Source organism: Pagrus major, chromosome 17 (assembly GCF_040436345.1).
Source record: "Pagrus major chromosome 17, Pma_NU_1.0".
Classification (NCBI taxonomy): domain Eukaryota; kingdom Metazoa; phylum Chordata; class Actinopteri; order Spariformes; family Sparidae; genus Pagrus; species Pagrus major.
Genome location: NC_133231.1, coordinates 18897230 through 18924870, shown reverse-complemented (window position 1 = coordinate 18924870; position 27641 = coordinate 18897230). Strand labels below are relative to the sequence as shown.

Below are 27641 nucleotides of genomic sequence, written 5' to 3'. Positions count from 1 at the left end.
CTATAACGTCAGATATAATGGTAAAAAACACTGACAAGGGCCATTTTACTGCAGAAACAGTACTTTTACTTTTGATGCTTCAAGTAAATTTTGCTGATGTTTATATACTTTTACTTAAGTGATGTTCTGAATCTTTGACTTGCAGTGGAGTATCTTCACCTGGTGTTTCAAGGGACAAAAACATGTTTAATGTTCTCATGTTTTATTTGTTGGAATTCAGAAACTTTACTGTCTGGTATGTCTGCAGACATGATGCATAAATAAAAAATAAAAAACAACTTCAAATTGATTTCATCGTGATTCATGATCTTTACTTTTATTATTAATAACAATACTTAGTCATTAAACAAAAAAAAAATACAAAAAAAAAATGATAACACTGTAATTAGGACACAGCTGTTTCTTCTGTATCACTGGGGAAGAGAGGCTGCTGGTTGGTCTGGGTTAGTAAAAAAAGAACGCGGCGGTGGAATGAGGGTGACTTTCAAAGGAAGGTGATCTATAAAGAGGAGGCAGGTGAGTGATGGATGAGATGTGAGACAGGAAAGGAAAGGAGAGGCCATGAAGACAGGAGAGAGAGCTTCCCATACATTACAGATAAGGCACTTGACGTAACAAAAAACCTTAAAGCGTGACATCAAAAAAACAAAACTATAACATTGAACTGCTAAAAATTGATTACAACATCTTTCATCTGGCTAACATCAAACAGCAATACCTGTAAACCCGTTTCATACACAGAATCATACCTAAAATCATGAGTCCAACCCAGGTTACCAAACATAACCCAGGCTACTAGGCAGTGAATTGAACAAATCTGGTTCATATTTATAAAATCTGGAAATGGTTGATTCGCGCCATTCCATTCTACTTAGTAACACTCCTGTGTTTCCACATCGCAGGCCACCTTCGCAGTGATTTTATTGAGTCATCAGTTTTCAGTGGGTGGCACCATCACATCAAGGCGATTCAAGACTCAACTGGTTCAAACAGCTTCAGCCAAAACCAGAGAGGAAAAACATTCAACACTAGCAGGAAGCTGTGATTTCTATTGCAGAGTTTCTGACTGCTCAAACAGCAAAGAATTGAGAATCATTGCAGGTCAGACATCTATTGGAAGCAGGAATTCTACATAATGAGCTGGATTAAGAATTGAAAATCAAAACAAGAAAGCAAGAATTATTCACTCCTTAAACCTGACAAGGCAGTCTACTTGATATGGCACAGGCCGCATTGGAGAGCAGAGGCACTCAGTCCTCCTGCAGGTTCTTACAGTATATAAGAGACTGTATGTTTGTGCAAAGACGTTGCAATAGCTGAACATTTACGTAATTGCATAGACAGAAAATTAGGGAAATAAATGCCCTGTTGTCTCACTTTCATAAAAATCACTGTCCTTTGTTCTTTTAGTAGGAAACAAAAAAGGTGCAACAACATAAAGCAACACAAGATTAAAGCAGGAAGCTTTAACATGGCGTTTTAACAGCCAGTATCTGGCTCTAAGGCACACAGAACAAGGAAAGCTAAAGTAGAAGCAGCATCACCTCCCTCCCTCGTCCACACTCTGCTCCTCTCCATTTTCTCACCTGTCTCTTTGAAATTCTGGGACCGACATCACACACCGACAGTGATATATTTTTCTCTGATGACAAAGCAAAGACAGCCATGCCACTTAATGTAGTGTATGTCATCTGTGCCCTCTAAAAGTACGAATGAATGTGTGTGTGAGTGTTTCTGTGTTGTGCAAAAGTAACAGTGTCAGATTTCCTCGAGTTACCTGCTGTTCTTTGTTTTACGGAATGACTCCCCCCCTCCTGACCCACACCCCTTCTTGTTTCTCCTTCTTTTCATCCCTCCCTCTTGCTCCCCCACTGAGGGATATGAGTCCTTCTCACATTCTTTCGTCCCCACACTTGTTTGCTTTTACTCGGTCTTGCTGTGGTTGTTGTTGTGGACTGCGTGACCGTTCTGCACTGGTCCATTTTTCTTCATGTCCTTTTTAACCTCTTCCTCCTCCTCTTCTGATTCATCTGTTTCGTCTTTGTCACTCCTCTCATCGTCAACTTTTTCCTGAGAAAAAAAAGATCATTTTAAAATGAGGCCGTGTAGAAAACATGTCATCAATCAAGGAGACCTTCCGCTCAAACTGTACTGGAGCTCTGGTCAGTGTCAGAACAGACTCAAACTGTCCAGTTGCATGATTGAAAGTGTTTGAGCGGACGTGCATGTGGTTGTGCACAAGAGATCTGTAAGATGATGTGAGTTTAAATATTCCTAATGTTCTTTCTCAGCTTTTATGGATTATCTTCATATGCATTTGCAGGTTATTCATATTTGTTTTGTAAATAATGCTGGGTGAATTTTATTTATATAGCCTAAAATCACAAATAACATTGTTTCTAGGCAAGGGGCTTTACAATCTGTACAGTGTACAGCAAACCCCAAAAATATCTTTCACGGATGATAAGGATGTGAGCGCTTTAGTTTCTATTAATTTCTGGATTAATAAACAGAATCTTTCTCTTTCAGCACTGATATGTCAACCACCAGCTCCATTGCTTTTATTTCTTAGACTTTGAAGGGAGACCTAAGGGAAACAGCTGCATTTGTGAAAAAAAATCAAAATCTTTAATGGCTCCAAAAGGGACTCAGTGAAGTCTGAGTTGTCTCAAATTATCACACTTGAGGCAGCGTCGGTCGGGACTAGAATGCAAGTTTGCAAATAAAAGAGAAAAATCTTGGAATGGGGAGTTAGAAATAAGTGAGCCTACCAGACCTCTGGAGCCCACTCCTGAGCTGTACTTGAGGCTAGCTGCTTAAGGCTTTATTCAGACCAAATCAGGCAGAAACGGCAGCATATTTAGGCTGCGGGACGTGCAGAGGCAAAAACACAAACAAAAACACAACACAGCGGGTTGCAGCAAAAAAGTTGGAACAGAATTGACTTTGAAGAAGCGCTACCTGACGTCACACTGCGGTGGCTAATCACTTAAACGGGCGATCAGACTAGCAGAATGTCCAAAAAGACAATATATGGAGTGTAACAAACAACTCTTTGTACAATGTTGTTTCACCTGTATTCACTTAATTTGGTCTTGTGAAGCAGTTTTATAGCCCACTGTAATGATATGCTACATGTTCTAGTTTACTTTTATTCTGTGATCTATCGATACACATGCTGATGCTGATAGCATAGCAACATAGCAGCTTCTCCTTTGTTGGTGGTTGGCAAACTGATTTAAGGTGCATTACTGCCACCTTCTGGCTTGACAGCAATGCACTAAAATTTCTGATTGAACTTTTAGCGGTCATGTTGCGTTGTGGGTAATAGAGACACCAGGTTTTGACAAAGAAGGATGTGCGTAGGATGAAACAGACAGTCATCACTCCTTTCACAGCTTACAGCACAGGCGACACTTGATACACTTTCAGGTTTCAGATCCTCGCCTTTGAAGAAACTGTTTCCAGCTCTTCTTACTCCAACAACAGTATTTTCACACGGTTTACTCCATCTGTCTTCAAGGGTTGGACCTCAGTTGACACTTCAACTGACATGAACTGGCACTACTTTCTCTTGCAGCTCAGTTTATCACTTACACTTGTGAACACTTGTCAGCACTTTTCAACTTCAACTTCTTTTAGTGTTATAAATGTTTCAACTGCAAATTTTCAGGGGGAATACATACACATTTAAATTTTTTTGCCCTTTCTAGGATTTTATTTTATCTTGTAAGCATTTACTATATATTTGTTTTTAAATGAATGTTGGATGATGAAAACACGAGTGCTGAAATGTCCATGATTTCATGGCTGAACAAACAGAATCTCGGGACTTTGCAAAATATTTCTTTGGGTGCTTACATTGTTGGTGAGGAAGCGAACTGCTATGCGTATGATGAGGACGGCCCAGAAGACATGTAGACACTGCAGAACCATCAAAAGCCCGTTGAAAAAGTAGTAGCCAAAGAAAGGTTCATAGATGGTCACTGGGTAAACCCACGTACAGTAAATAATCCTGCAACAGAGAGAGTGAGGAGTAAGGACAATGGAGATTAAATAACAGCCAGTTATATATAACATTAAAATAATTATTTAAAATGTGTTTTTTTCTACCTGAATGGGAAGATGACCAGGCGAGTGACGATGAAGATTGCAGCAAATACTATAAAGATGTAGTTACAGGCATTTCGCCACCCAGCATAGTTGAACATCTTTGCAGACTGTCAGAGGGAGAAAGAAAGAAACCATTTGTTTTAACAGGAAAGTTCAAGACAAATGGATTATATATCTAACCAATGAAAAATGGTTGTTGGTTTGCATATATCCTACGAAAGATAACCACAGCGTGGGCCTATCCACAAGGTGGCAGTGTTGTTATGAGACTTTAGCTTAGTTAAGCTTTCATGGCACTCTGGATCACCTCAGTAGGGATGCAGCATGTGAACACTCACCAGCATTTTTCCTTTTTGCAGGGATAAACGGCATCAACATATGATCCATTCATATTTTCACATTCACTTTATGAGAAACATAGTTCACTGGTTTGCGTGCCAAAGTGTGCTAATCACAATACTACACGACTACACTAAAGTACTGCTTTTTGGAGACATTTACCTCGAGGAGGTAATCAGAGGAGTCGTGAACCAGCATGATGAGAGTTCCAGCTCGGATGTAGTTAACACACCAGGAGAAGCTGATGAGGAGGATAGTCGCTACATGGTGAACAATCTGCTCCTTGAAGTCCTAAAAAGGTGGAGACAAGGTGAGAAGAGACATGGTGGAAAATGTTGGGAATGTGTGCTTTAGTTTGGTACATGTTTTGAGTGGCAAATCCTGCTTAGAGGTATCTAGGTTATAACAATGTGCTGGAGGAACACACTGTGCCTCTTTGGTCAGATTTACCCCACTGTGCTCAGCTGACCACAGCAGAGCAAAGTCCAAACACTCACACACACACACTCAAACACACGTGTAACAACAGTCTAATGTCACACACAGTCCAAGCCAGATGTTAAACTAATCAGATAGTACGAACAGACTTTGTCTTTCTGTTACGTACAGTTAATCAAGATGTACTAACCATATGAAAGTGAAAAACAAAATTTCTGTCTGGATAAATTCAATTTTCTGTCTACATCAATTTGTGTGTATATTTTCCTTCTGTTTCTGTGCAAGTGGTTTGTTTTATATCCACTGATAGGAGAAGATGTTCACTCACTTTGCGTTTGACATCAGAAGCAACACTGAAGAGCAGAGAGCCATAGAAACCCAGCTCGATCATGTAGTACCAATACTGAGATGGCAGGAGAGTCTGAAGGAGAGTAAACAGAGCTTTAATCTCAAAATTCATACAGCAACATGGACAAATAACTGTTGTCTATAACAAATGAAGAGCATTCAAATAGCTTGTTTTGTATATTTAAGAGCCCCAAAGATATTTAGCTGATTATTTAAGAAGACAAAAAAAACAACATTTGTAACATTAACATTTGAGAGGCTGGAACTGATAAATTTCAGGCATTTTTGTTTTTTAAAAAATATGAAAGATGAACTTTATATAAAGAAGATGTCTCATGACTGGTGTATCAGGATTCCTGCAGTGTTGAACCAATCCAATTTAAGACCTTATTAATGAAATGTAATAACTTTTTCTCAGCCATATCCAGTCAAGTGACTGAAAACCAGCAGGGGATACATACAAGTACATACATTTTTATTGATATTTCCGTCACATTTCATCCGTCCTTCCCAGTTTCAATAACAATAATAATAATATTAAGTACTCTGTAAATTTTAAACGTTGACTTTTCTTTAAAAAAGTAAAACTGGAAACGGATAAGCTCGGAATAATCAAGTAGAGTACAAGCTAAAACAACTTAAAACTATAAGTTTACTACTATTTTATTTGGTAATTTTGAGGTGATCGATAAATATAACAAATCAATTCATAAGTCCTTAGGTGATACCAAAGATGAAATTGTTACTAAGATTAAAAAAGGCATCAAAAGGATGGTCAACACTTAAATTATTCACAAAACAGAATGCAAAAAAAGAACGAATAGATACATTAGAAAAAAAAGTCAAGAAGTATTTACACGTAGAGTATTCTGTAATAGATCTAGATTATTGTCAAGGTGAAAAAGTGACACTCGAGTGCAAATATGATTTAGAGATCTACAGGTCTGATGGTGTCGACTCAGACGCCACAGGAGAAGAACTGAAGAGCCTCCTGCTGCACGAGCCACTGTTGCACTTGTAGTTTTTAGATGTGTTTCATCTCCTAATAGCCAACAACCAAATGTAAAAACATTTTTAAAGGAGACCTATTGTGCTTTATAATTTTTTCCTTCCCTTCAGTGTGTCTTATAGGTTCTCATGCATGTAAAAGTTCTTAAAAGTTAAAAAGCGCAAAGTCCGCGCCAACGTATGCCCCTCTCTCCCACAGAAAACACAGCTCCTTAAGTGCCTGAAACTCCTCGTCAGTAGTCCAGCCTTTAATTCTGTGTCCTCTTGACATCACACTATGTCACCATGTCACACATTTGCTTAATTAATGCCTACATTCAGGATCGAAGTGAAGCTAACTGGAAGCTGAAAACACAACAGAGCCAACCGGAGATAAAGTGAGCGGTGCTGGCTCAGGCTTGTGAGAGCTGACCAATCAGAGGAGACTGTGCATTTATGAGGAAAGGGTCTTGAAGAGGTAGGAGCTAAAACAGAGCGTTTCAGGAAGAGGGAGAAAACTGATGTGTTGTACGCCTAGTCCAGTAGTAACCCAAAATAAAACCTGAAAATGAGCAGAATATGTCTCCTTTAAGATACCCTGGTGCATTCAGTGTGCAGAGCCATCTCAGACACTTACCAGCACAGGAAAGCCTTCCCACATCTCCTTCAGTTCATACAGCCAAGGTTTCTGGAAGGAGAGATGGGTATGTGAATGAGACAGTAGAGCTCGAAAGACAGGTGTATTTATATCAACTGACTCAGCATTGCAATGAGTCAACACTGCCCCTCTCTGGGTGTGCGAGAGGAGAGGTCATCACAGCAAAAAAAGGCCGACTACCATGGAAACCATCAAGTTACGATGGCAGGGCAGACGAACGAGGACGTAAACATAAAGAGACGGGAGGTGGAGGAAGAGGAGGTGGAGGAGGAGGGGTCGAGGTTAACATGGCGGTACTCACATCGATGAGGGCGGCCAGGCCAGCAATGAAAGCAAGAAGGTAAAAGGTAAATCTCCAACTGCAAGAGAACACACACACATACAAACACACTTTCTACTCAGTCAATGGGGAAGAGACAGTAGACACATTATCTACCAGCAGACACATAAACGCATCACACACACACGCACAAACACGCACAGATATTCTCGCAAACACACAAGAGTTGCAAGTTGGAAAGAGATGCGGGGCTGAATGAGCAGCCTGGAAAAATCTGGTGAACTACGCTGAGAATGTCAAATCGGGACACACACACCCACACACAGACACACACAGACACACACACACACAGCCACAGCAAAACACATGGTGACAGACAATGAAAGCTGTCAGACACTATCCTCCCTGTTAATATCCTGTAACAGAGACAGTGAGGGGTCATTCCCACTACAGCCAGGTGTAGAGAGGGGATTCACACAGAAAGCAGAGCAGCAGCAGAGACAGACAGAAAGAGAAAAAGAAGAAGGTGAACGCATAGAATGAAGAGACAGTGAGAGTGTGAGAGATACACCAGTGAGGGGAAATAAGGGAGAGACACAGAAAGCCTGTTGTGTCCACATAAACAATAGACTGATTCAGAAGGGAAATGTCGTAACATGCACAGCGAAAGACACACCACAACCGGGGAGTGACAAACATGCAGTCACATGCACACAAACGCACACACACACTCACTCACAAGCATCATATGCAGGACTAGTTTAACATAAACGGGACGCGTATAACATCTTCTTGGAGATTAAAGGGTCACTTCACCAAAATTACAAGAAAAAAATAAATAAATAAAACTTTTAGTAGAGTAGTTTTGATTGTATTTGTTCAGTTTTGGGGAGCTTCTCTGACATTTCTGCCATAACACAATGGAAATAAGCCACTAATATCACTTAAATCATGTAAAATTAATCAGCAACAGTGTCACCATTAACCTGGATAAAACACTGTAGATGGTAACAAACACAGTCTCAGCCAGTGGACTTGCCCAGTTGTCATGGGCTAAGAGGATAGGTTCACATTTTTTAAGTCTGGACTTAAAACAATAGTCACTGCAACATGTTTTACTTTTGTGATTATTCCTCCTGTTCATACTGACCATTAAAAGTTCCTTTCTTAATTTGCTTGAAAGTGAAAGGGGGCAAAAGTCACAGTCTCTCTTTCTGTGTGAAAATACAGATGGGTTACACTTTAAAGGCTAAACCTCCTAGATTGGTAACCCTCTCCACTCTCCCATAGATGTCATTAAGCCCTTGTGTCCGATATGAAAGCATCTGCATTTGTCATGTCTCTCCACTCATTCATTAAGGTTTTTCCTTTTAGAGAATAAGTTTATCTAATATGAGGCTTCAGGAGTAGACCAACTCAAGTAATGATTTTCCAAAGTTAAAGCCTTTTTTGTACAAAATTCCACAAAGTAGATATTTTCCCCCATCACTTCCAATGGAAGAAGTGATTACAGCAGGCATGTGGGCGCTTGATTATTGTTTTAAGAGACTCATTATGTTAAACTGAAACATAATGTGCTAAAAAAAATGGAAATTCTAATGTCTGCATTTCCATGAAAATGAGCAAGTCTGTCCGCTGAGGAAAACCTTTTGATATGTCTAAAGCAGTGGTTCTCATAGTCAGGTTCAGATCTTGAGGGCGTTCCAGGGGGGAACTAGATAATTTACTCATATCGGACACTTAACTGTGGTTTTATTTCTTCTTGTAATTTGGGTGAACTGACCCTTTAAGTCACATGAAAAGCTTTTATGGATCTGCCGACAAACATGAACAATGATCGTGACAATGACGCTAATAAAAACCACACAGAGACATTATACATTGAACACAACACATATCTACATGCACATCACTGAATATCAGCCTGAGTATCACTCCTCACGGTGCTAACAGTATGATCCTAGCTGCTGCTTTTTTTTAAGTGTCATCTGTTGCCACAGTGTGAATCCTGCCAGCTGACATCAGCTACTTTCAGCAGCTTCGTATTATCAGGTGTTCATGCTGTTGGTTTAGCTTCTGCTACAGTTAATGCTCACACAAAAATAACCAACAGTGGTGACAGAGCCCTGTGCTAATGAGTGTGTGGACGGTTGGATTTGTGTGTGTGTGAGGAGAGTGCGGGCTACAAGCATGGTAGCAGCATTGTAATGAGTGCATGTTAAAAATAGAGGGCTACTTTTGCCCTCAGAAATGTGCTCATATAGCCAGAGGAACGCAAGGCTGGGCAGCTGATGCGACCTAGCCCTATGGAAGTGTGTTTAAAAGTGTGTGTGTGTTTGCGTGTGTGTTTACCTGGCCTCTCGAAACTTTTTGAGCAAACTCGGCCTGTCCTGGTTCCTTCGCCTCCTGAACCATCGCTGCACTTGTCTTTCTGAATATCCAGTCTGCTTGCAAAGACTTGCTATTGAAGTCTGAGAACAGCACAGAGAGGTCAAAGATTTAAGCTTCCTGGCAACACACATAGCATGGTACTGAGTCTTTTTAACAGTGTGTGCAAACACCTACCTGTGTGGGGTTTTTGGTAATGTTACAGTAGTAGGACTCCAGTGCGGGGTTGTTAGGGGCTTTGAGCCGTGTCGTCTCTTTTACCCCGAGCAGAGAAGCCAGGGGTGTTGCCACTGTCCTGCAATCACACAAACAGGTTGACGAGGTTAAAAGGAGACGAAATGTAGAGAAATTAAAGAAGTATAGATTCAGTGCAGGGTGATATCATGGAAACTCTGATGTAAATTACCTAAATGTGAGCTAGAGAGTAATTTTAACTATAAAAGCTAAGGATGATCTACTGTAAGTCAGGCAAGAAGACAGTGTTAAAAACTAAAATTACATTGTGCAATGAAGGCCTCATTAACTTTGTTTACATGGACCCTAATATTCCACTTATAATCCGAATACTAGCCCAGTCACCATAAAAATGCCTCATGTAAGCACCTCAATCTGAAGAGACTGGCCCAATCCTGCTCGTTCAGAAGGAATTTTCAACTGGGATGAGAGGAGTGATGTAAACCTTTGATAATCCATTCAACAGGAAAATATTAGCACCTAATAACCATGTGAACAAGTAATCCGATTGTTTCTCTCTGGTTGAAATAAATAAACTCTTTCTACGCATGTCTGGGGTGGTAACAATAGGTTGGGTTGACATCAGGCGAAGTTTTTGAGAAGAACAGAAACATGGTGGTAGCAAAACAAAACAGATCAGTGACTGATAAAACTTTTTTGTTGGAGACCTTAAAATATTTACAGACTGTTGAATGCCTAATTCGAAAGAAAAACTGCAGAAATGCCAGTTGTTCTATCCAACTATGGCAAAGGCCTGACCCAAACTTCTACACCTTTGATTGACTAGTATTTGTTGCCTTCACTCAGTAGGGTGGATCATGACCTTGCTATCACAGGATTCATAATTTCGCTCCCAGGACAGGATGTGGGTCCATCTTGAACATTATGTTAACAGGTGGAACCCATTCTTCTTCTTATTATTATTATTATGTTATATTTCCGGCAGATTAGACACTTCACAGTGGACACAACCACTTTTTGTGCCATGTCAAAAAAAAATATTTTCATATTTAAGGTTTTTGTGCATTTGAAAGCACATCTTATCTGATCATTTTATTTAGCGTCCAAGTAAACAGTTTAGTTGGAGTCTTTAATCGGGTTGATTTCAATCAGGTCGAAGAAACACTGTTCATATTGTAAACGCAGCCACTGCCATTTGAAGCATATTTGTCTCAATAAAGTGCACTCTTCAGGATTTGCCCTTTGAAATTGTCTGTCCTGATAACCCATGTTAACATATATTAATTGGATAAAACTCACTGCAAGGCTCACAAAAAATTTGCTGAATTTACTGATTGTACCCCTGTTTAGTCTTCCTGTATTGAGGACTTTATTTTGTTGTTACTGTATATAGTTTCTAACTGATGTTAATTTTGATTGGCCTATTGTTTGTTGTCTTGTTAATTGTGTACTGTCATCTGCTGGTTATATACTGTGTGTTCACATATTTGGTTTTTGGCAAAATAAAATATTCATAAAATAAAATAAAATTGGATAATACTGATATTCTTCTGTCTTATGATATTTCTCAAGTCTCGTTATAATTCATCTCTCTATGACTGGATGGGAGGTCAGAATAAAAACAATGATGAAGAAGAGAGCTTCTTTGTATCAGCAATTACACGTAGGTGGAGGTAACAATTGTCTGATGGCCAAAAGATTAGCTACAAATAACAGGAACACTGTACTTGTGTGAGAAACAATGTGAGTCACTTTTCATATTATAAAGTCGGGCACAGCATGGAAAGGATCAAATAACTGCTGAGGGGAAAAAAGGAAGATATAAACTGCATTCTGGAGTAAAATAATGTAATTAGAGGTCAGAGGATGAGATAACTGATGGGCAGACTGCAGGAGAAAGAAAAGGAGGAGACGGCAGCAGTCAGGGGAAAAAGACAAGAATTGGACTGGACAGAAGGACGGAGACAAATGTGTAAATATAGAGGGAAATGAATGTTTCAAATATCGAGTAAGACAGAGTGAAAAATGGACTGACCTTTCAAAGATCTGACGGACAACAAGGAATACAAGGGCGATGGGCAGCGCCACCCACAAGTCACGGGCCTTGGCGTATACTCGTCCATCCCGGTCCTCCAGGTCGGCCCAGCCCAGGCCCTTTGGAAACCAGAGGCGCTCCTGCCAGAACCATTCGCTCAGCTCGGACATCATCCTGAAACACAAGACACGCGAGGAGTCAGCAACAACTCTGTGGGTTCATTAGGCTGTAAAGACCAAAGATACACATGTTGTGAAGGCAGAATCCACACCCTAAAGAAAAAAAATTGTGGATATGGTTCCACCTAAAATGTGAATGCAGTCTATAGGGGCTTGCTTTCTTTAAAGGGAGCAGCTATACAGGCCTGGCTGTGTATAAGGGAAGACATCTGTGATTAGGAATGTTTGGTACCGTGTAATTAAGAGAATTAGACGATGGTACAACTGTTTCCTTCTCACTGGAAGCCCGGCTGTAGGTTTTTCCTAATGCATAAAACAGCTCAAGAGGCCCCATGTGAGGGAGGAAAACTCAGACCAACCACTGAGCTCGGCGCTTTCAACATCAGCACTCTCCTAAACAGTCGACAGCAGCTGCATTTTTTATTCAGCGAGTACAGAGTTGAATATTTCTGCTGTTAAACTCAGGGAGTGGCAGAGAGAGTTAAAGGAAGAGTGTCTTAGGGGATGTGAGTCATGATTCAGCCATATGTGTAGAGCAGCGGGGGCGCCCCAACACACTCCGTCTCTGGAGTCCCCTCGCAGATCTACAGTAACTCCCCTTTTGACTCACTGCAGCTGTAAATGCCAAAGCCCTGTAACCGCTCCACTTCCACTCCGAACCCCACCCTGCTGCTCACTGCCAGTAATCAAGAAGGATTCCCCCTTTGGCCCGCAGTCCCAAAGCTATGTGTAATGCTCTCTCTCCCTTCACTATCTTTAAGAAATGCAGCTGCAATTAGACCTGGGCGTAAAGAACTGTGCTCCATGCATAGGATTCACAAAAACAGTAAACTTAATTTACTTAAATAAAGACATATTTTCCAACAAAACTTTTTCTTTTAACAATCACTTTCTTGAGTAAGCCTTTGTCCAACAAAATGTCAGAAAATTGCAATAAATGATAAGAACCAAAGCTGATGTCATCACACTGGTTGCTTTTTTTTGACCAGCAGTCTGAAATCACCAAGTATTCAGCTTAATATCATTGAAGACTAAGAAAAACTAAACTGTCTCTGGCATTTTTGCTAAAAAAATCATTTAAACAATTAATTGATTAATTCAATGCACAATATGTAATTTCTGCCACTAGGGGGCTCTCAGTCAAAACAAAAAAAAACAAAGGATGTAGTCTGATGACGACCTGAAGTAGAGTAGGATCATGGAAGTTGTTCTTTGAAAATGATGAAACTCTATCTGAGGTGACTCAGGCAGAAATGTTCATGGACGAGCTAATTTATTGAAGTTTTATTCACATTATGTTTAGTCATGTTCAATGACTTCCTCCCTTCCTCTTTCTCAAATTACAGATTTCTCTGGGTTTGAACATTGTTGGAAACATTTAGGATAATGTAAGTACAAAACTTAAAATATATAACAAAGCTCTTAACGTTTTTTTTTGACATTTTAATGTAGAACTTTTAAAGGGGACATATTATGCAAAACTCACTTTTTCCTTGCTTTAGTGTGTATATTTGCGTATCCGGAGTGCCTCCCCACCCCTTAAGCATGATTTTTCGACAACTAAGTCAATGTTTCGTAAACTACCGGAGTCAGGGATTGGGTCTCTAAACGAGCCGTTTGGATTTCGACCTGATTGTGATGTCACAATCCGGTCTTTTGCATACTCCAGCCCTCGCGCTGGCTATCTCCTCCCACACTTCGCCAGCTACCTGAACGAGGATCCGCCATTTTCTCGTTCTCGCTTAACTTGTACGCGACAGCCTGACCGCTACCATGTACAACACGACAGCCGAGCACTGCTGCTCTGTCGTTGGATGCACGGATCCTCCTGTTTCGCTACATCGCCTCCCTACCAAAGAGGATATCAGAGCGAAGCTGCTACATTTTATTTATCAGGGAAACGTCCCAGCTTCAGTGAGCAAAAGCGTTATGGTCTGTGCCAGTCACTTCACGCCGGACTGCTTCAGCAACCAGGGTCAGGACTGGACGCTGGACTGGCAACAAGATTGTCCCTTAAAAGATGGATTCATACCCACTGTCAATGATGGAACTGTAAGTATTTAAAAAACAGTGTAGTTTGTGTTACTTTGGCCGTTTAGCACATGAGCTAACGCTAACCGTCGATGTAAATGTGAGGCTAAACTAACGTGAAGTTATCAACGTTGGGCTTACTGGCCGTAGTATTCACGATAATGTTAATGTTACCAAACGTTAATTTGTCATATCAGCACTCTTTTAAAACATGACAGTGAATTGAGAAAATGAATTAGGATATTGAGATTTTATCGCTTCTAACCGGCTTGTGAATCACTGCTCGGCCGTGAACAAGCAGTGGAGAGGGGTGAAATGTCTCGGTTGTTCGCGGACGGTGAGCTGCTGTTCCGCCGTGAACACGCAGAGGAGACGGGGTGAAATGTCTCGGTTGTTCGCGGATGGTGAGCTACGTTAATTCATTAGCATGTTGTGCTAAAGGACAGTGACCTGCATGTTACCTGCAGTAAAGCAATCACTACTTTGTTTTGGAGCCAGAGACAGGGGTTAACTGCTACTGCTGTGCTACTATCGGTTATATGAAGGCATGGACACAGAAAAGTTGCTTCGCAAATGTGTATAGCTCGTTGCCATGGTCACGCAATGCCGTCCTCACGTCTTCCGCCCGGCAGGAAGAGGTGGGCGGCGCACGCAGTAGCTCATTAGCATTAAAGGGAAAGGCACTCAAACCGGCCGCTTAGAGCAGGGCTGTGAAACTGGCGTGTAAACACCCCTGCTGTGCTCAATCCTTCGGTTTTTTCGACCAAAGCATGTTACTATCATTCCATTTAGACATCAAGGAACCATGTCAACAAGCAGAAATGAGCATAATATGTCACCTTTAAATAATATATCTTCATAATAATAATCAATCAATCACCTATAAAACTAGCTGGTCAAAGAGGGGCGCCAAAGTTGGTCCCCTGCAATACCTTCAATTTTGAGATAAAAATGCTCTCTAATTATAAAGAATATCTATTTTTCATTTTCTAATGGTACGTGTCCACAGGATCCATCGTTTCTACACTTCCCATTCATAGCTGTGCAATTCATTAGCGTAGCGCCACCTGTGGAAATTCCTGAAAAACTATAAAAACTAACCTTAATCAATGTATAATGACAGATTCAGCAACTGCATGGCTCATTTCTTGCCTAAGATTACAGAAATACATTTCGCAGAGCTATTTTAGTAACATAAGAGAAAACTTCCCAACAAGCCGCCGTGTTGGTCCGGTTTGAAATTCCCAGAGCACACGGCCCACGAGTGGCATACGTCCAATCAGATGCAGCCAGTAAGTGCAAGGTCGTCCGAGGGTGTCAAGCACTTAAGTGTCGCGTGCCCTCGCATCTAAAAACCCCTTGTGGACACGTACCATAACAGAGTGACACTTTGCACAGAAAGTCAGTCAAATGAGGGATTTTTGGATCTTTTTATGATTTGGTTTGCGTTTTTGTACACAAAACTAGGGCTGGGCGATTAAACGATCTCGATCATTTTCATGATAAAATGTTCCACGATAACGATGATAAATTTATGACATTTATTTTTTCGATAGTTATTTTTGAGTCCGTTTTCCTTTACTTAGAAAACACTACATCAACAGCCAATCGCACAGCAGAGAAACAAATGCATGTGGTTGATACATGTTTCCGGCCCCTCCCACTCACAACAACTCAGAATGACGGTCACCACCTGTGTGTCGAGCCGGCACAAGACAATGAGTGGTACCGAGGAAAGGTCATACCATTTCGGTAATTTAGAAATAGTTCGGCTACCTGATGTCTGACAAAGGACAGACCACCATTAGGTGCAAAATGTGTCGCCGACCAGTCCTCAGCAGAATTGGAAACACCACCAACCTCTTCCATCATCTCAAAAGGTACCGTCCCAAACAGTCCTCCGAAAGCACGAGTTTGCGCTCTCATGCTAGCGTCAGGCTCCCCTCAAGTAGCCAACAACCCAGCCCCACTGCTTCTACTAGTCAAACTTAAGTTCAACCAACAATTGCCACTGCTTTTTCAGCCATTACAGCATATGAAAAGAAACCGAAGCGACACAAAGACAGAACCAGCCCAATTACGTACTGTATCGCTAAAGATATGATGCCTATAAGCACGGTTGAAGGGTAAAGTTGGAGGAGCAGCTCGGAGATGTCACCGTTGATATGTGGTCTGGTCACACGTCTGAACCACATCAGATCTTACAGAACAGGAGGCATTAAAGCTGAACTGAACAACTACCAGCAGCTCAAGAATGTGCAATATTCAAAGAATACAGCAGCATAATCATCTTCAACATTTACCTTTTTATTTTATTTTCTTTAATCAATGTTCAGTTCAGTATACTACCTCTAAAATGTTTTAGACACGTTTGAAACAAGCAATTTGTTGTACATATTCATCATTTTATTTATCCAGTGTTTAACATAAAGCCATTTGGTTGGTTGGTTCTGTTGAATGTTTGTCACCTATTCATTCTGACAATAAATAATTGTATTTCATAAACCATAATTAACCTTCTGGTTTGTTTTGGGTTCTGTCCTAAGGAAAATACTCAATCGACATCGATCAATATAAAAAAAACATATTGTGATAACAGTTTTGGCCATATCGCCCAGCCCTACACAAAACACAACTAATTACATACATACATACATACAGCTTCAGATGGAGAAAGTTTTGGAACTACTGATCTGAACACAATCTGACACACAAGATTTTTGCTTATATAAAAGTCTAAAATTGTCAAATTATTGAAATCAGCAACCAGATATTCCCCAAAAGCTTTCTGTATTTACAAATCATTTTCGTTGGTAATAAAATAAGTACTGTGTGACCCCCAGGCCTTATTTGGTCTTAGTTCCTGCATAGCTCTAAAAAAACAAATTAAGATCAGCTCTTGATGTTTGACGCTGACAGAGGACCCCCTCAATCCTAAAGATCTAACCTAGTGCTGCTGCTGGTTGTAGCCTCTTATACTGTCATGAGACGGTGTCATGGTTGAGTGTGTCAGTTGTTTTCCACATCATGTCATGTTAGTCATGGCCCCTGTTTCCTGTTGCAACAGCATGGCTTTCCCCTCTCTCTCCCCCCTCAGCACAGGTGGTGGTGGATGGGAAGGGTGACATATTTTTTCCCAGTGAATTTGCCAACTCTTCCAGTTCAGTAGCACAACATCTCACTTCTCCTGGAGTGTCCTGCCAGATCTTGTGAGCTCTGCTGAACAGCGTGTTTTGTGTGATCTCACCAAAGACAGAGCACAAATAAAGATGGTTGATATAGCAGAAAAAGTTATATTTTGCTTTTCTGCTGAGTGCAGGCGATTTAGGATTTGTGAGGATATTTTTAGGCTTTCTGGTTGAGATCATCCAGTGAATTCAACATGTTCAAACTCTTTTCTCCACACAGCTTTCCTAACATCACGTTCCATTGGCCTGCAGGATCATATGACCACACTCTGACCATTTCCAAAGGTCCAATAAAAGTAAAGGATGCCTCTGGCAGGGGAGGGAGAGAGGAAGTTGTCTGACTCCTCTCTCTCTCCCTCAGTATGAATATACATTACACGGATGTGGTGATTGTAAACAGAGATCCAGCTGCAGTCGGGCAGAGTATAGTTCCAGATGTTACCGATATGCTTCCTTGTTTACAAACCTATAATGCAGTTTCTCAAAGAAATGAATTAAATGAAGGAAAAAACCCAAACAGACCAGACTGTAACCTGGTACAGAGTGCAGGAATATGTGGAGAATGTAAACATACTGCCACCGTACAGAGGGAGCGGTCCAGCTGCCCCATTCACTCTTCATGCATGAATTACACCTTATGGAGTTTTACAGTCATCCAACACTTTGTTTATCTAAATGATAGAAGACTGAGTCAACTAGAGGAAACATAAGTCATGAGACAGTAGCAACATGCTCCTGACTGTGAGTCACTAATAACATGCCAACTCTGTGTCTATAACTACCCATTTGCTCATATCTGTCCATACTTAAGTTGCTCACTGACAGCTGACTCATTGTTTTAAAAATGTCTAGGAGACAGAAGCAGATACATCAGACAGCTTAGATGGGGAATACTGTGGAATACTTTATATGAGGTCAGTTTTCAGAACCTGTTTGAAGGTTTGATAAGTCCGAGCCAGAACGGCACATCGACGCCATGCTGATATTGAAAAAGGTCGCAAGACAGGAGTCAAAATGGTGGTGAGTCAGCAAGTAAGTCTGCAGCCCTGAATCATTTCCTGACCTTGAACTAATGGTATTGAGACATAAAGGTACTGACGATAGCTGTGATATTTTAGAAATGAGGTACTGATATCCTGTTAATAATACACATGATAGTATAGTGTAAATAATCCAACACCCCTTATATCATTTCTGATTCTTTCCGTTCTCGGGTTGTCATAGTAGGTGGCGGTAATGCACCTTAAAGCAACATTATGTAACTTTTTCAACTTAAAATAACAGCTTCAAAATCATGTTGATGGTACAGTGTCTTGTAATTGGGTGAATGGTTTCTCTGTCTCAGCCACTTCACACGCTACATACAGTACATGTTTACTTCAACACACAAGTTTTCAACACATAAAATTGTTATGATGTAATGAGTTTTGTTTGTAGTTTGCCCCTACATTATGTCTGACAAATTGTTACAGACCTGGGATTTGTATTTACAACAGTGCTGTTGCACTCAGAAACTATGGGGGGCACCAAATCGCACAAAATGTCATTCTACATAATGTTGCTTTAATGTTGCTTGCCACCCCCCATAGATTGGAAAAAAGAAGAGGAAGACAAAATAATGACATAGCCACTATTACGTGTTGCTACTACATCCACACTGAAAAATGCCAGTGTTTGACGAGACCAGATAATATTCATATTTAATCAATATTATTCATATTTTCTTATGAATCACTCAAACATATTTATCAAAAAATAGTTGGCGATTAATTTAACAGTTTACAACTAATCAATTAATCATCGCAGTTCTGTCATAATGTATTTCATTACCAGCAAGTTTGTGAGACAAGTAATGTTTTTTTTTATTTTCTACTTAATTTCCACTGCTTACTACATCATCAGTGGAGTCTCGTGATTGCTTCCCTCCATGTGAAAGCGTTTTTTCATCAGATGTACTTAACCCTTTACATACTCGTCCCTGTGATGTTACTGTTAAGATTTACACCACAAGTCTCGCCAACATTTTCCCTGAAATGTTAGTGAGTCTTAAGGTGACAAGAATGTGGTACAGATTGCCCTGAAAATGAAAAAAATCCCTGCTCCCCTTCACACATACAGGAAATGTTCCTGAACATTTCAGGGATCGACTGCATGTGTAAAAGGGGCTTTAAAGTACTGACTGAAATATGTCTCTAGAACCAGATAAAGAACCATCAGGTTCTGTAAATTTGAATTATGTTGGTCAGATCCTAAGTCTTGTTTACTTAATCTTTAATCACATATTTCCCAAATAGAAACAGAACATCTTGCTAAAATTTAGAGGCATTTTATAAAGGCAAAGTTCTTGTTGGATTATTCAAATCAAGAGATCTATAAATAGAAAAGTGGTTCTGTCATAAAACTTTTTTTTCCTCATTGTAAGGCAATAAAAAAGCAGGCTACCGTTGGCTTTCATTGCCAAAGCTCAGGTATCATATTAATACCAGCATCACACATTTTGAAATGACACACAGCTATATAGCTGTGGTAATTATCTCTCAGCCATGCAACAAAAATAACGACATATGCACATTTTACTGATAAATCTGTGGGTAAGCTTTCCTGTCAAGAGCTGATAACCTTTAACACATTTAATTAGTATGTTATTTAGTTTAGCGTTACAGATTATAGCTGAAAAGATTAGTCAGTTAATCTATCAACAAAAAAATAATGCAACAACAATATTTGATGATTTCTTTGTCATATATGATAGAAAATGGATTGAATTCAGTAAAGGGATACATTTTATATTGGTTTATTTCATCATTTTCCAGTTAAAATGATTCATTTGGGAAAATGCTTGGTTGATTTATCAATAATAACAATAATCATAGTTACAGCCCTCGTTTTATAGCTGTTTTACTGTGAGTTAGACACTTACAAGAGTAAAATGTTTGATGGAAACAATACATAAACGTAACACACTGGTGCAAACTTCTGGCACCTACAGGACCATCAAGTTGTAGCTGTACCAACAACATTAACAGTCAAACTGTAGATTTTAGTAGGTACAAGTTGCTGATTAAGTATGTCAACCTCCTATACTGACATCCTTCATCTCTTGTGTTCCCAGTGAAAAGTATTACATATTGAATGCACATATTGTGGCATGAAGTGGTAGTTAATGCTTTCTGCACATGGTTCATTATCTGTAACTCAGGTCATGCCTTCTGAGGGTGAGTCACACACACATCCTTCACATTTTTGACTTTCCTCTGGATCTTGTTCTGACTGAAAACACTTCAGTGTAATCTCATTAAAGTAGAGATGATTGCAGGAAACAGTAAACTGCAAGTGGGAGAAAACATAAAATCATCCCAAGGGCAGACAGCCGGTCTGTAGTGATCTGTTCCATCACTGTTATCCAATCTTCTGTGCTTTAGAATAAAGTCAACTTGAATACCTTTGACACTGATCTGTGACCCTGATGAATTATTAATGGGCCGATTCAATCAGTCAGCAGGCTGATTTGAATAGGCCTGTTCAGGAGGTGTGAGGATAATATTGTCATGCTGATTCTTCACTGACTGGATGCAGGCCAGATCTGCCCTTTGTGTAAGTAGTTACCTTGCCCAGACCACTTAGATTGGCCCCTGGAGATGTGTGAGGGCTATTCTTTCTGTTGAGTGGAAGCTCTGAAGGGTAATGATCATCCAACACTGAGGTAGTGCTGTGCACAGATCGATCATGTCATAGATTTACATAACTTTGAATGAATGGTAGTATATGCAAACAGTTGCAAACAAAAGTACTTCTTCTACGTCCCCAGGACTTCCAATGGCTGTAGTGGCTACTCATTAATACGTTTACAGCCACCGTATCTCAATTTATAGGTTGTTGTTCCCTAAATCTTTTAAAAATGCACTATAACTGCTTTTCCACCAAAATTAGCAGGTCTACACAGGGTTTTAAATGCGGGTTTCCAATTTGGAAAGTCTAGAAGAGCCGCATGATTAAATTATTTTATCCCCATTCAAGTTAGCCAGGCGCTAAACCAGAAGTTAGGTCGGTCGGCGATCCAGGTATTTTCATACCTGGGAAGTTGAGCTTTGAAGGCTTCAAAACACCACTGAGCAGCTTCCATAGGAATGAACAGGGCTCTGCCTCCAACACTGTGTCCAGTAATAAAACATCCTTGAATAGACCACATTCCTAATTCCTTATTTACGCGCCACCCCCGGATGTTGATAACGCCTCATCACTCCGCGCGGTGGAATTTAGCATGTTCACATGGGTCTTAAGTTGAGCCGAGGTGATAAAAACCCGTGTCTACTGCATAGTCAATTGACTTGGGTGTAAATGCCCAGTTTACACATTCCCATTACACACAGAAGCCTGATCTTCACGGGTATAAGTGTGATTTTTGACCAGTGGAAAAGAGGTATATGTAGTTTTGAAAAAGAAATTCTAACTCAGGAAAAGGTAATAATACAAACTCAGAAATATGTATTTGGTGTACAGAAGGGGTCGAATATAAGGCCAATCAGACACAGAAAAGAGGCTACTTAGAAGGGTCCTGCAAATATCAACAAAGTAAAACAGCATGAAATTGTATTGTTCTGTGACAATTAGTTTATTCAGTTTCTTCAGTCCTGAAAATCAACGAATTAAGATTTCTCTCTTCTGATTAAAATGTCTTCCCTTTAAACTACATAATGCACCTTTAGATGTAGGTGTTCTCCCGTCACAGTGGTCTTCACTAGCTTCAACGGAGGGAGAAAAGCTACCAACTTTGTCAACAGGAGAGGTCCCAAACTAAAACAAATCACTATAACGTTAATTAACAACAAAAATAATTTAAAATGGTCGACATGTAATCTCACCTGGCATGCGTCCGCCTGCTGCGGCTGACCGGGACCTGTGATAACGTGACATAATTTGCTGCTAGTTAGCAAACTTTACACACCGACCCTCCACTGGGCCACACGCCAGCCAGCCAGCCCCCCCCCCTGTCCTCATGCGAGACTCCAAATGTTGACGACTATGAACGTATTTTCATTTAGCAACAACTCTTGACCGCCATTTATGCGTTTAACCCCCGCATAGGGCCCTGCGGTGGGCTATTTAATTGACCGATTCCTTTATGAATGCGTAATGACGTCGCAGGGAAGCTGCGGAGCCTGCGTGCCCCGTTAACCCACTCACGCGCACATAAACGAATAACGTCCCCCCGCCGACATGAAAGTGAAACGTACTTACTTTGGTGTTTCTCCTCGTAGCGAAGCGAGATGTGAGGCCTGCAGACAGAAAAACAATGTTTTGGTCTTTTCCCCACAAAGAAGTCGTCCTGGTCCGCACCTAGCTTGCTAGCTAAAACAAAAAAACAAAAAAAACCTAACGGTCCTGTGAAGAGAGCCCAGCCCGCTGACTGAGCTCAGAAGGGCGCAGTGAAGAGTCCAGAGTTCAGTATCCGGGCTGGATTTTACATCTTTCCATGGAGCACAAAGTTTGTTCTCCTTCTGGATCAAAACATTGATGTTGGGCAAAAACAAGTTGGGAGAAAATGTGAGATGCTGCAATGCGACCGGCAGTTTTTTCCCCTCCCAGCGAACCTCTCTCTCTCTCTCTCTCTCTCTCTCTCTCTCTCTCTCTCTCTCTCTCTCGCTCTCTCGCTCTCTCGTCGTGTCCCTGCTAATTTTTTTCCCCCAACTTGTGTCCCCGGCAGTCCGCGGGGTCCGTCTGGGTGTCTGGCCGGGCAGAGGAGGAGGTCGGGCCGGCACGAGTGCGGACTGAGAGGAGCAGACAGAGGGAGGAGTGAGTGAGGGGATAACGGAGAGGGAGGGACGCGGATGACGTCCAAGCACATGAGAGAGCATTTGGCTGACACACACACACATCCGCATTTTGTTTCCGCTCGTAGAAAAGTTTTACCCCCCCTCCTTTGTGCAGAGGCGAACTGGGTTAATGGGTACCAGACCCCTGTGGTCTGGTTCATCTTTTTTTAAAATCACACAGCCCTTCATTTTCTGTCATTTCGTCTTCTCCTTGATGATAAAAACAACTTCTCCCTCGGTTGTGGAGTCCCAAGCTTTTGCCCCAGCTTCACTTTGGCTGACCTTTGACCTCATTATTTGCAAACGTAGCACAATCACTTCATGTGAATATTCATCTGAATGTAAAATTCATTTTATTGATTGTTATGAATCGTACTATTTCTATAACAGTATATTTACAGGTGGTGTTTATCAATCTGTTTTTCTTAATAATAATAATCTCACTTATTACACTAATCACATATTTTGCACTACATTTCTATTATTTCTTAAGATATTTAATCACCCAACAACTGCATTCTTGATATGTCATACTGACACTACCTCATATTATCTCCAGCCTGTGGAACAGATATGTTGTAGTGGTGTAGTTTGTCTGTGATATTTGCATAACAGATGCTGCTCTTTCTGCCACAGAGTTTTTTCATAGGGGAATTGAGCAAAGGTTAGAGTGCTATCCTAATAACCTATGAACTAGAAGACAAGCATGTGGGGGTTTTTACTGACATAATAATGCACAGTGACTTAAGGTCTGACTAACCTCGAGATTATTCTAGATAGTAACAGTTTGCACACATGTGAGGGTTCAATGGACAAGGTCAGTCAGTCAGGTTGCCAATGTTTCTCAAATTAACACAATCCCCCTGGATCCTGCTTGATATTTACATTTATCTTAAAAAATAATACATGGATAAAATGATATGCTTTCCCGTTAAAAAGACCTAGACCAAGAAAAGCAAAAGTTTTTGACCTATAAGGCTGTATTAGGCTTTTGATTTTCAACTCACTAGTGGGTCATGGGAGATCTTTAAAGGTTGCAACCATCCCACAACTGCCACAAAAAACATCTTATAGGTACAATATGTTCATTGTTCATGCTCAAAATAAAGAGGGGGTAGCATATCATCAGGGTAACTACTGCTAGTTAGCCCGGTTAGCCTTTCATCTAGCCGCCTGAACTGGGAGCTTGGAGCACAGGGGGGTAGGCTGGTGTTTACACTGGTAGCACATGAGCATTGATTTGATAACTGATTAACATGCTAACTTCAGTAGATATCCCCGCAACACAATACATACAAAACATCAAAAGTTTTATTTCTTCACAGTCAGTTGATAATTATAGTTAAAAAAAATGTAATTCTTAAATATTGCACCTTTAATAGTTCAGTTAAAGAAATGTTTTGGAATTAAACTTAAAATAATGGCCATTTGAGATGTTTTCTATCTTCATATGGGTGCATGTTCAATGAAGATGCTTCACATTCACAATGACCTCAATCAATACACACTTCAAATTGACCCCTCCATATTCGTGTGTATAAAATAATAATACATTTGTTCTTGACAATGAAATCACGTCTTTTCTTGAACTATATGTTTTCTTTAACTTTGCGTCACAAGTGCGATTGAAAAAGTCTGAAAACCACAGGGCAAGACATGTTGTGAATCCAGGTAGGGAGTTTTTCTTTGTCTCATGCATTTGATGGATCATCTTATTAAAATACTGTCTTGCACAATCATCAAGCTCAGTGATAATTCATCTTGACTCATAATTTGGTCTGAGCACTTGCACACACCAAATTATTAAGTTCTTTCTCTTTTGTTGAATTGAAATGAGATCAGGTCATAGGGGGAAAACATTAGGAGAATTATTGTCCCAGAGGGAGGAGAGTTTACCGGAGCCATGCTCTCAAAGATAAAACAAATACATCATTTAATTCTGCTGATAGTAGCCTGAAGTAGCCCACTCCCATAAACGAATACAGCAGATAACAACGGCCTTGGCACATCAGCATAATGTGGGTGAATACTCTCTCACTCTCCCTCATTCTCTGGTTACATGTGTTGTACTTACGCCCCCTTCTGGTCAGAAGACTGATGTGCGCTCTTATTTCTGTGATGAATCAGTTCAAATCAGGATTTTTGTATAAAGGAAGTAATTAAAAATCTCTTTCTTTCTTCTTCTTTCTTCTTTAGTCACACACATATAAACACATGCACACAATAACTCACAGTAGGACATTTCGTATGATACTTTTTATTTTAACTTAAAAAGAGAGTGGATCAAAAACAGGATTCAATAAATTAGAAATAAATATAATTGCTGTAATAATTAATACATACATTATAATTACTCGATTGCAAGAGTCTGACAGAAACAGGCCCTCAAAAGGTTTTTCTCTAGAAAATTCTAAAATCAAAATATTGCAACCCACTCAAACCCCCTTCTCCCAATAAACAAAATAATTGATAAATTAGTAAATAAATAAAAAATAGCTCAAATATTAAAACCTCCCGAATAAAAGTGCAATCCCCCCCTCCCCCAAGTTTCACCTAAAATCTAAGTAGAAATTTAAAATAGGTTAGTGATTTCCCATTTTACAATTTGGAATGTAATATCCCTTTATGAGGACGATGATGTTACTAGTGGTAATAATAATAATAATAATGATGATAATAATAATAATGATAATAATAATAATGTCGCTGTGTCCTGTTCAGTGTTTATCTAAAGTAGTATTCTTTTTGCATTTTTTCTTGTTTTTTAAATGCTGCTCTTTGTAAACTAAATTATTTACAGGTCATTAGGATTTTCTCCAAAGTCTCTCTAACCTACTCATTTAGTCATCTTTTTTGTATTTTCTTTCTTTTTTTATTATGAAACATCGGCCCCTCTATATTTGTCATGTAATAGACATGGTATAGACACGTTAAAGTCTATTGAAGTGATATATCAGCATTTTTCATCAGTACCTTCCATACATGCTTGGTCTGAGTCATCTTTAACTGTACTAAAACACCCTGTTGGCAAACTCCACACAGACCGCGGTCAAACCAAGCTCTTGGCTGTATGGGTAAGATTACTGACTCGTGTGAACCGTGTGTGTGTGTGTGTGTGTGTGTGTGTGTGTGTGTTTGTGTTTGTGCACATTTATGTACATTTGTATATCAGCCTTGTACTGTTTGAGGTTCAGTGTTGAGAGTGCATGTGTATTCATGTGTCAGTGTATATGTGTGTGTGTGTGTGTCTGTGTGCGTGTGTGTGTGTGTGTGTGTGTGTGTGTGTGTGTGTGTGTGTGTGTGTGGCTGCACTCCCCGGACGCTCAAAGGTAGCAGACAGTCTGAAAGCACTATGAACCCTGGGATTCCACCTCGGCTGGACTCTGAAAGGTCACCTGTGAAGGGAGGGAGAGTCGGGAGGTAGAGGGAATAATATAAAAAAGGAGAGAGAGACAGAGGAGGGAGGATATGTTAGAGAGCAAAGTTATGAATACATTACAGCTCCATTTGTCTTGTCAAACATGCTCCTCTCATCAAACCAAACTCTCGTAGGCATGACTTTGACTGCTATCTTGCAGAGAAACTGCACCTTAGGATGCTCCTAGCTCGACTTCAGTTTCACTTCGTCTTGGTGAATTAAAACAAGAAGGCGTCATTCACAGTTGTAAAGCTCTTGTCTTTCAACAGCAATAAATCATGGTGCTTTAACACATACACACACAGTGTCTGGATCATGCAACTCAATACAGTGAAAATCCATTATTCGTGTTCCTTGTGTGCATCTGGAGGTAATGTATGTGTGTCTGATTGTAAAGCTACGGTATCTGGGTCTATGTGTTTATGTGTGTGACTTTATGAGCATGTGCTGCACTCGTGTGCCTTGGATCATGGCAAGCAAACACTACTACCGACATGCATCACTCTCTGGCATTTGCAGTATAGAAATTCTGGGTGATAATTTAAATCTGGCTGATGAAGGGGCAGCAGTTTTAAGGGTTCAAATGGTGGTCCATTGGACGTTAAACACCTTCGTATTATCCACAAGGACTTGTTATGTAAAAGTTTGTCTAGAAATAGAAACAGAATGCTTTATTCATAATGTGTGCTGCCATGTGACGGCGCTTACACACACTGGCCTGACAGAAGCTACACGTTTGCTCCTCTTTGGTAAAGGTTAGGGTTTGTGGAGGATTGAAATGACCTCAAACTAAAGAGATCCTCTATTCGCTATGTGTCATATTTCTCCCAGAATTCCTATAGTTGAAGGCTGTTCTCCAATAAGCAAGAGGCACTTGTTTTTCCACCATAACAACCACATACCCTTTACCTCAAAACACGAGCTAGAGGAATAGAAAGAGGAGTTTGGGATGAAGAGAAGCGAAGAAAGACTTTGACAGAGAAAAAAGGGGAACAAGTAGGAGGAGATAAGGGGTCCAGAGGAGGAGGAGGAGGAGGAGGAAGGGAGTAGTGAAGGGGAGAGGGAGGAAACACCACAAAAGCAGTGATAGGAGATGTAAAAGAGACCAAGAAAGAGAAACAAAGGAGCAAAAAAACTGAAGTGCCACATCAAACAGTGTAACAAATCAGAATCCAGGAATATAAAACTCAGCCTATCAGAGTACAGCTCAACAAAATGCATGCTCGCCCAA

General features: G+C 40.3%; 1 protein-coding gene across 2 annotated transcripts; it reads right to left on the bottom strand.

Moving 5' to 3' along the window:
* Nucleotides 1-285: 285 nt before the first annotated feature.
* Nucleotides 286-22960, bottom strand: LOC141011779 (ceramide synthase 2-like). Of its 2 annotated transcripts, none has more exons than XM_073485049.1 (11): nt 22418-22960; nt 11782-11955; nt 9729-9846; nt 9516-9634; nt 7185-7242; nt 6863-6913; nt 5219-5311; nt 4615-4743; nt 4114-4220; nt 3862-4015; nt 286-2070 (listed from the first exon to the last, which is right to left on the bottom strand). In XM_073485049.1, the coding sequence occupies exons 2-11, from the start codon at nt 11952-11954 to the stop codon at nt 1924-1926; spliced, it is 1149 nt and encodes a 382-aa protein (XP_073341150.1). In that variant the 5' UTR covers nt 11955; nt 22418-22960; the 3' UTR covers nt 286-1923. The 2 variants fall into 2 exon arrangements, with proteins under 2 accessions (XP_073341150.1, XP_073341151.1); XM_073485050.1 differs by lacking the exon at nt 22418-22960 and adding an exon at nt 22042-22309.
* Between the last annotated feature and the right edge of the window lie 4681 nt (nt 22961-27641).

Bases quoted from the DNA above. Each gene is read 5' to 3' on its own strand.
- LOC141011779 (XM_073485049.1), bottom strand. From the start codon at position 11,954: ATGATGTCCGAGCTGAGCGAATGGTTCTGGCAGGAGCGCCTCTGGTTT. The intron at 9,847-11,781 runs GTCAGTCCATTT...GTGTGATTGCAG, and splicing joins GTCCGTCAGATCTTTGAAAG to GACAGTGGCAACACCCCTGG. The intron at 4,016-4,113 runs GTAGAAAAAAAC...TCTCTGTTGCAG, and splicing joins CTGGTCATCTTCCCATTCAG to GATTATTTACTGTACGTGGG.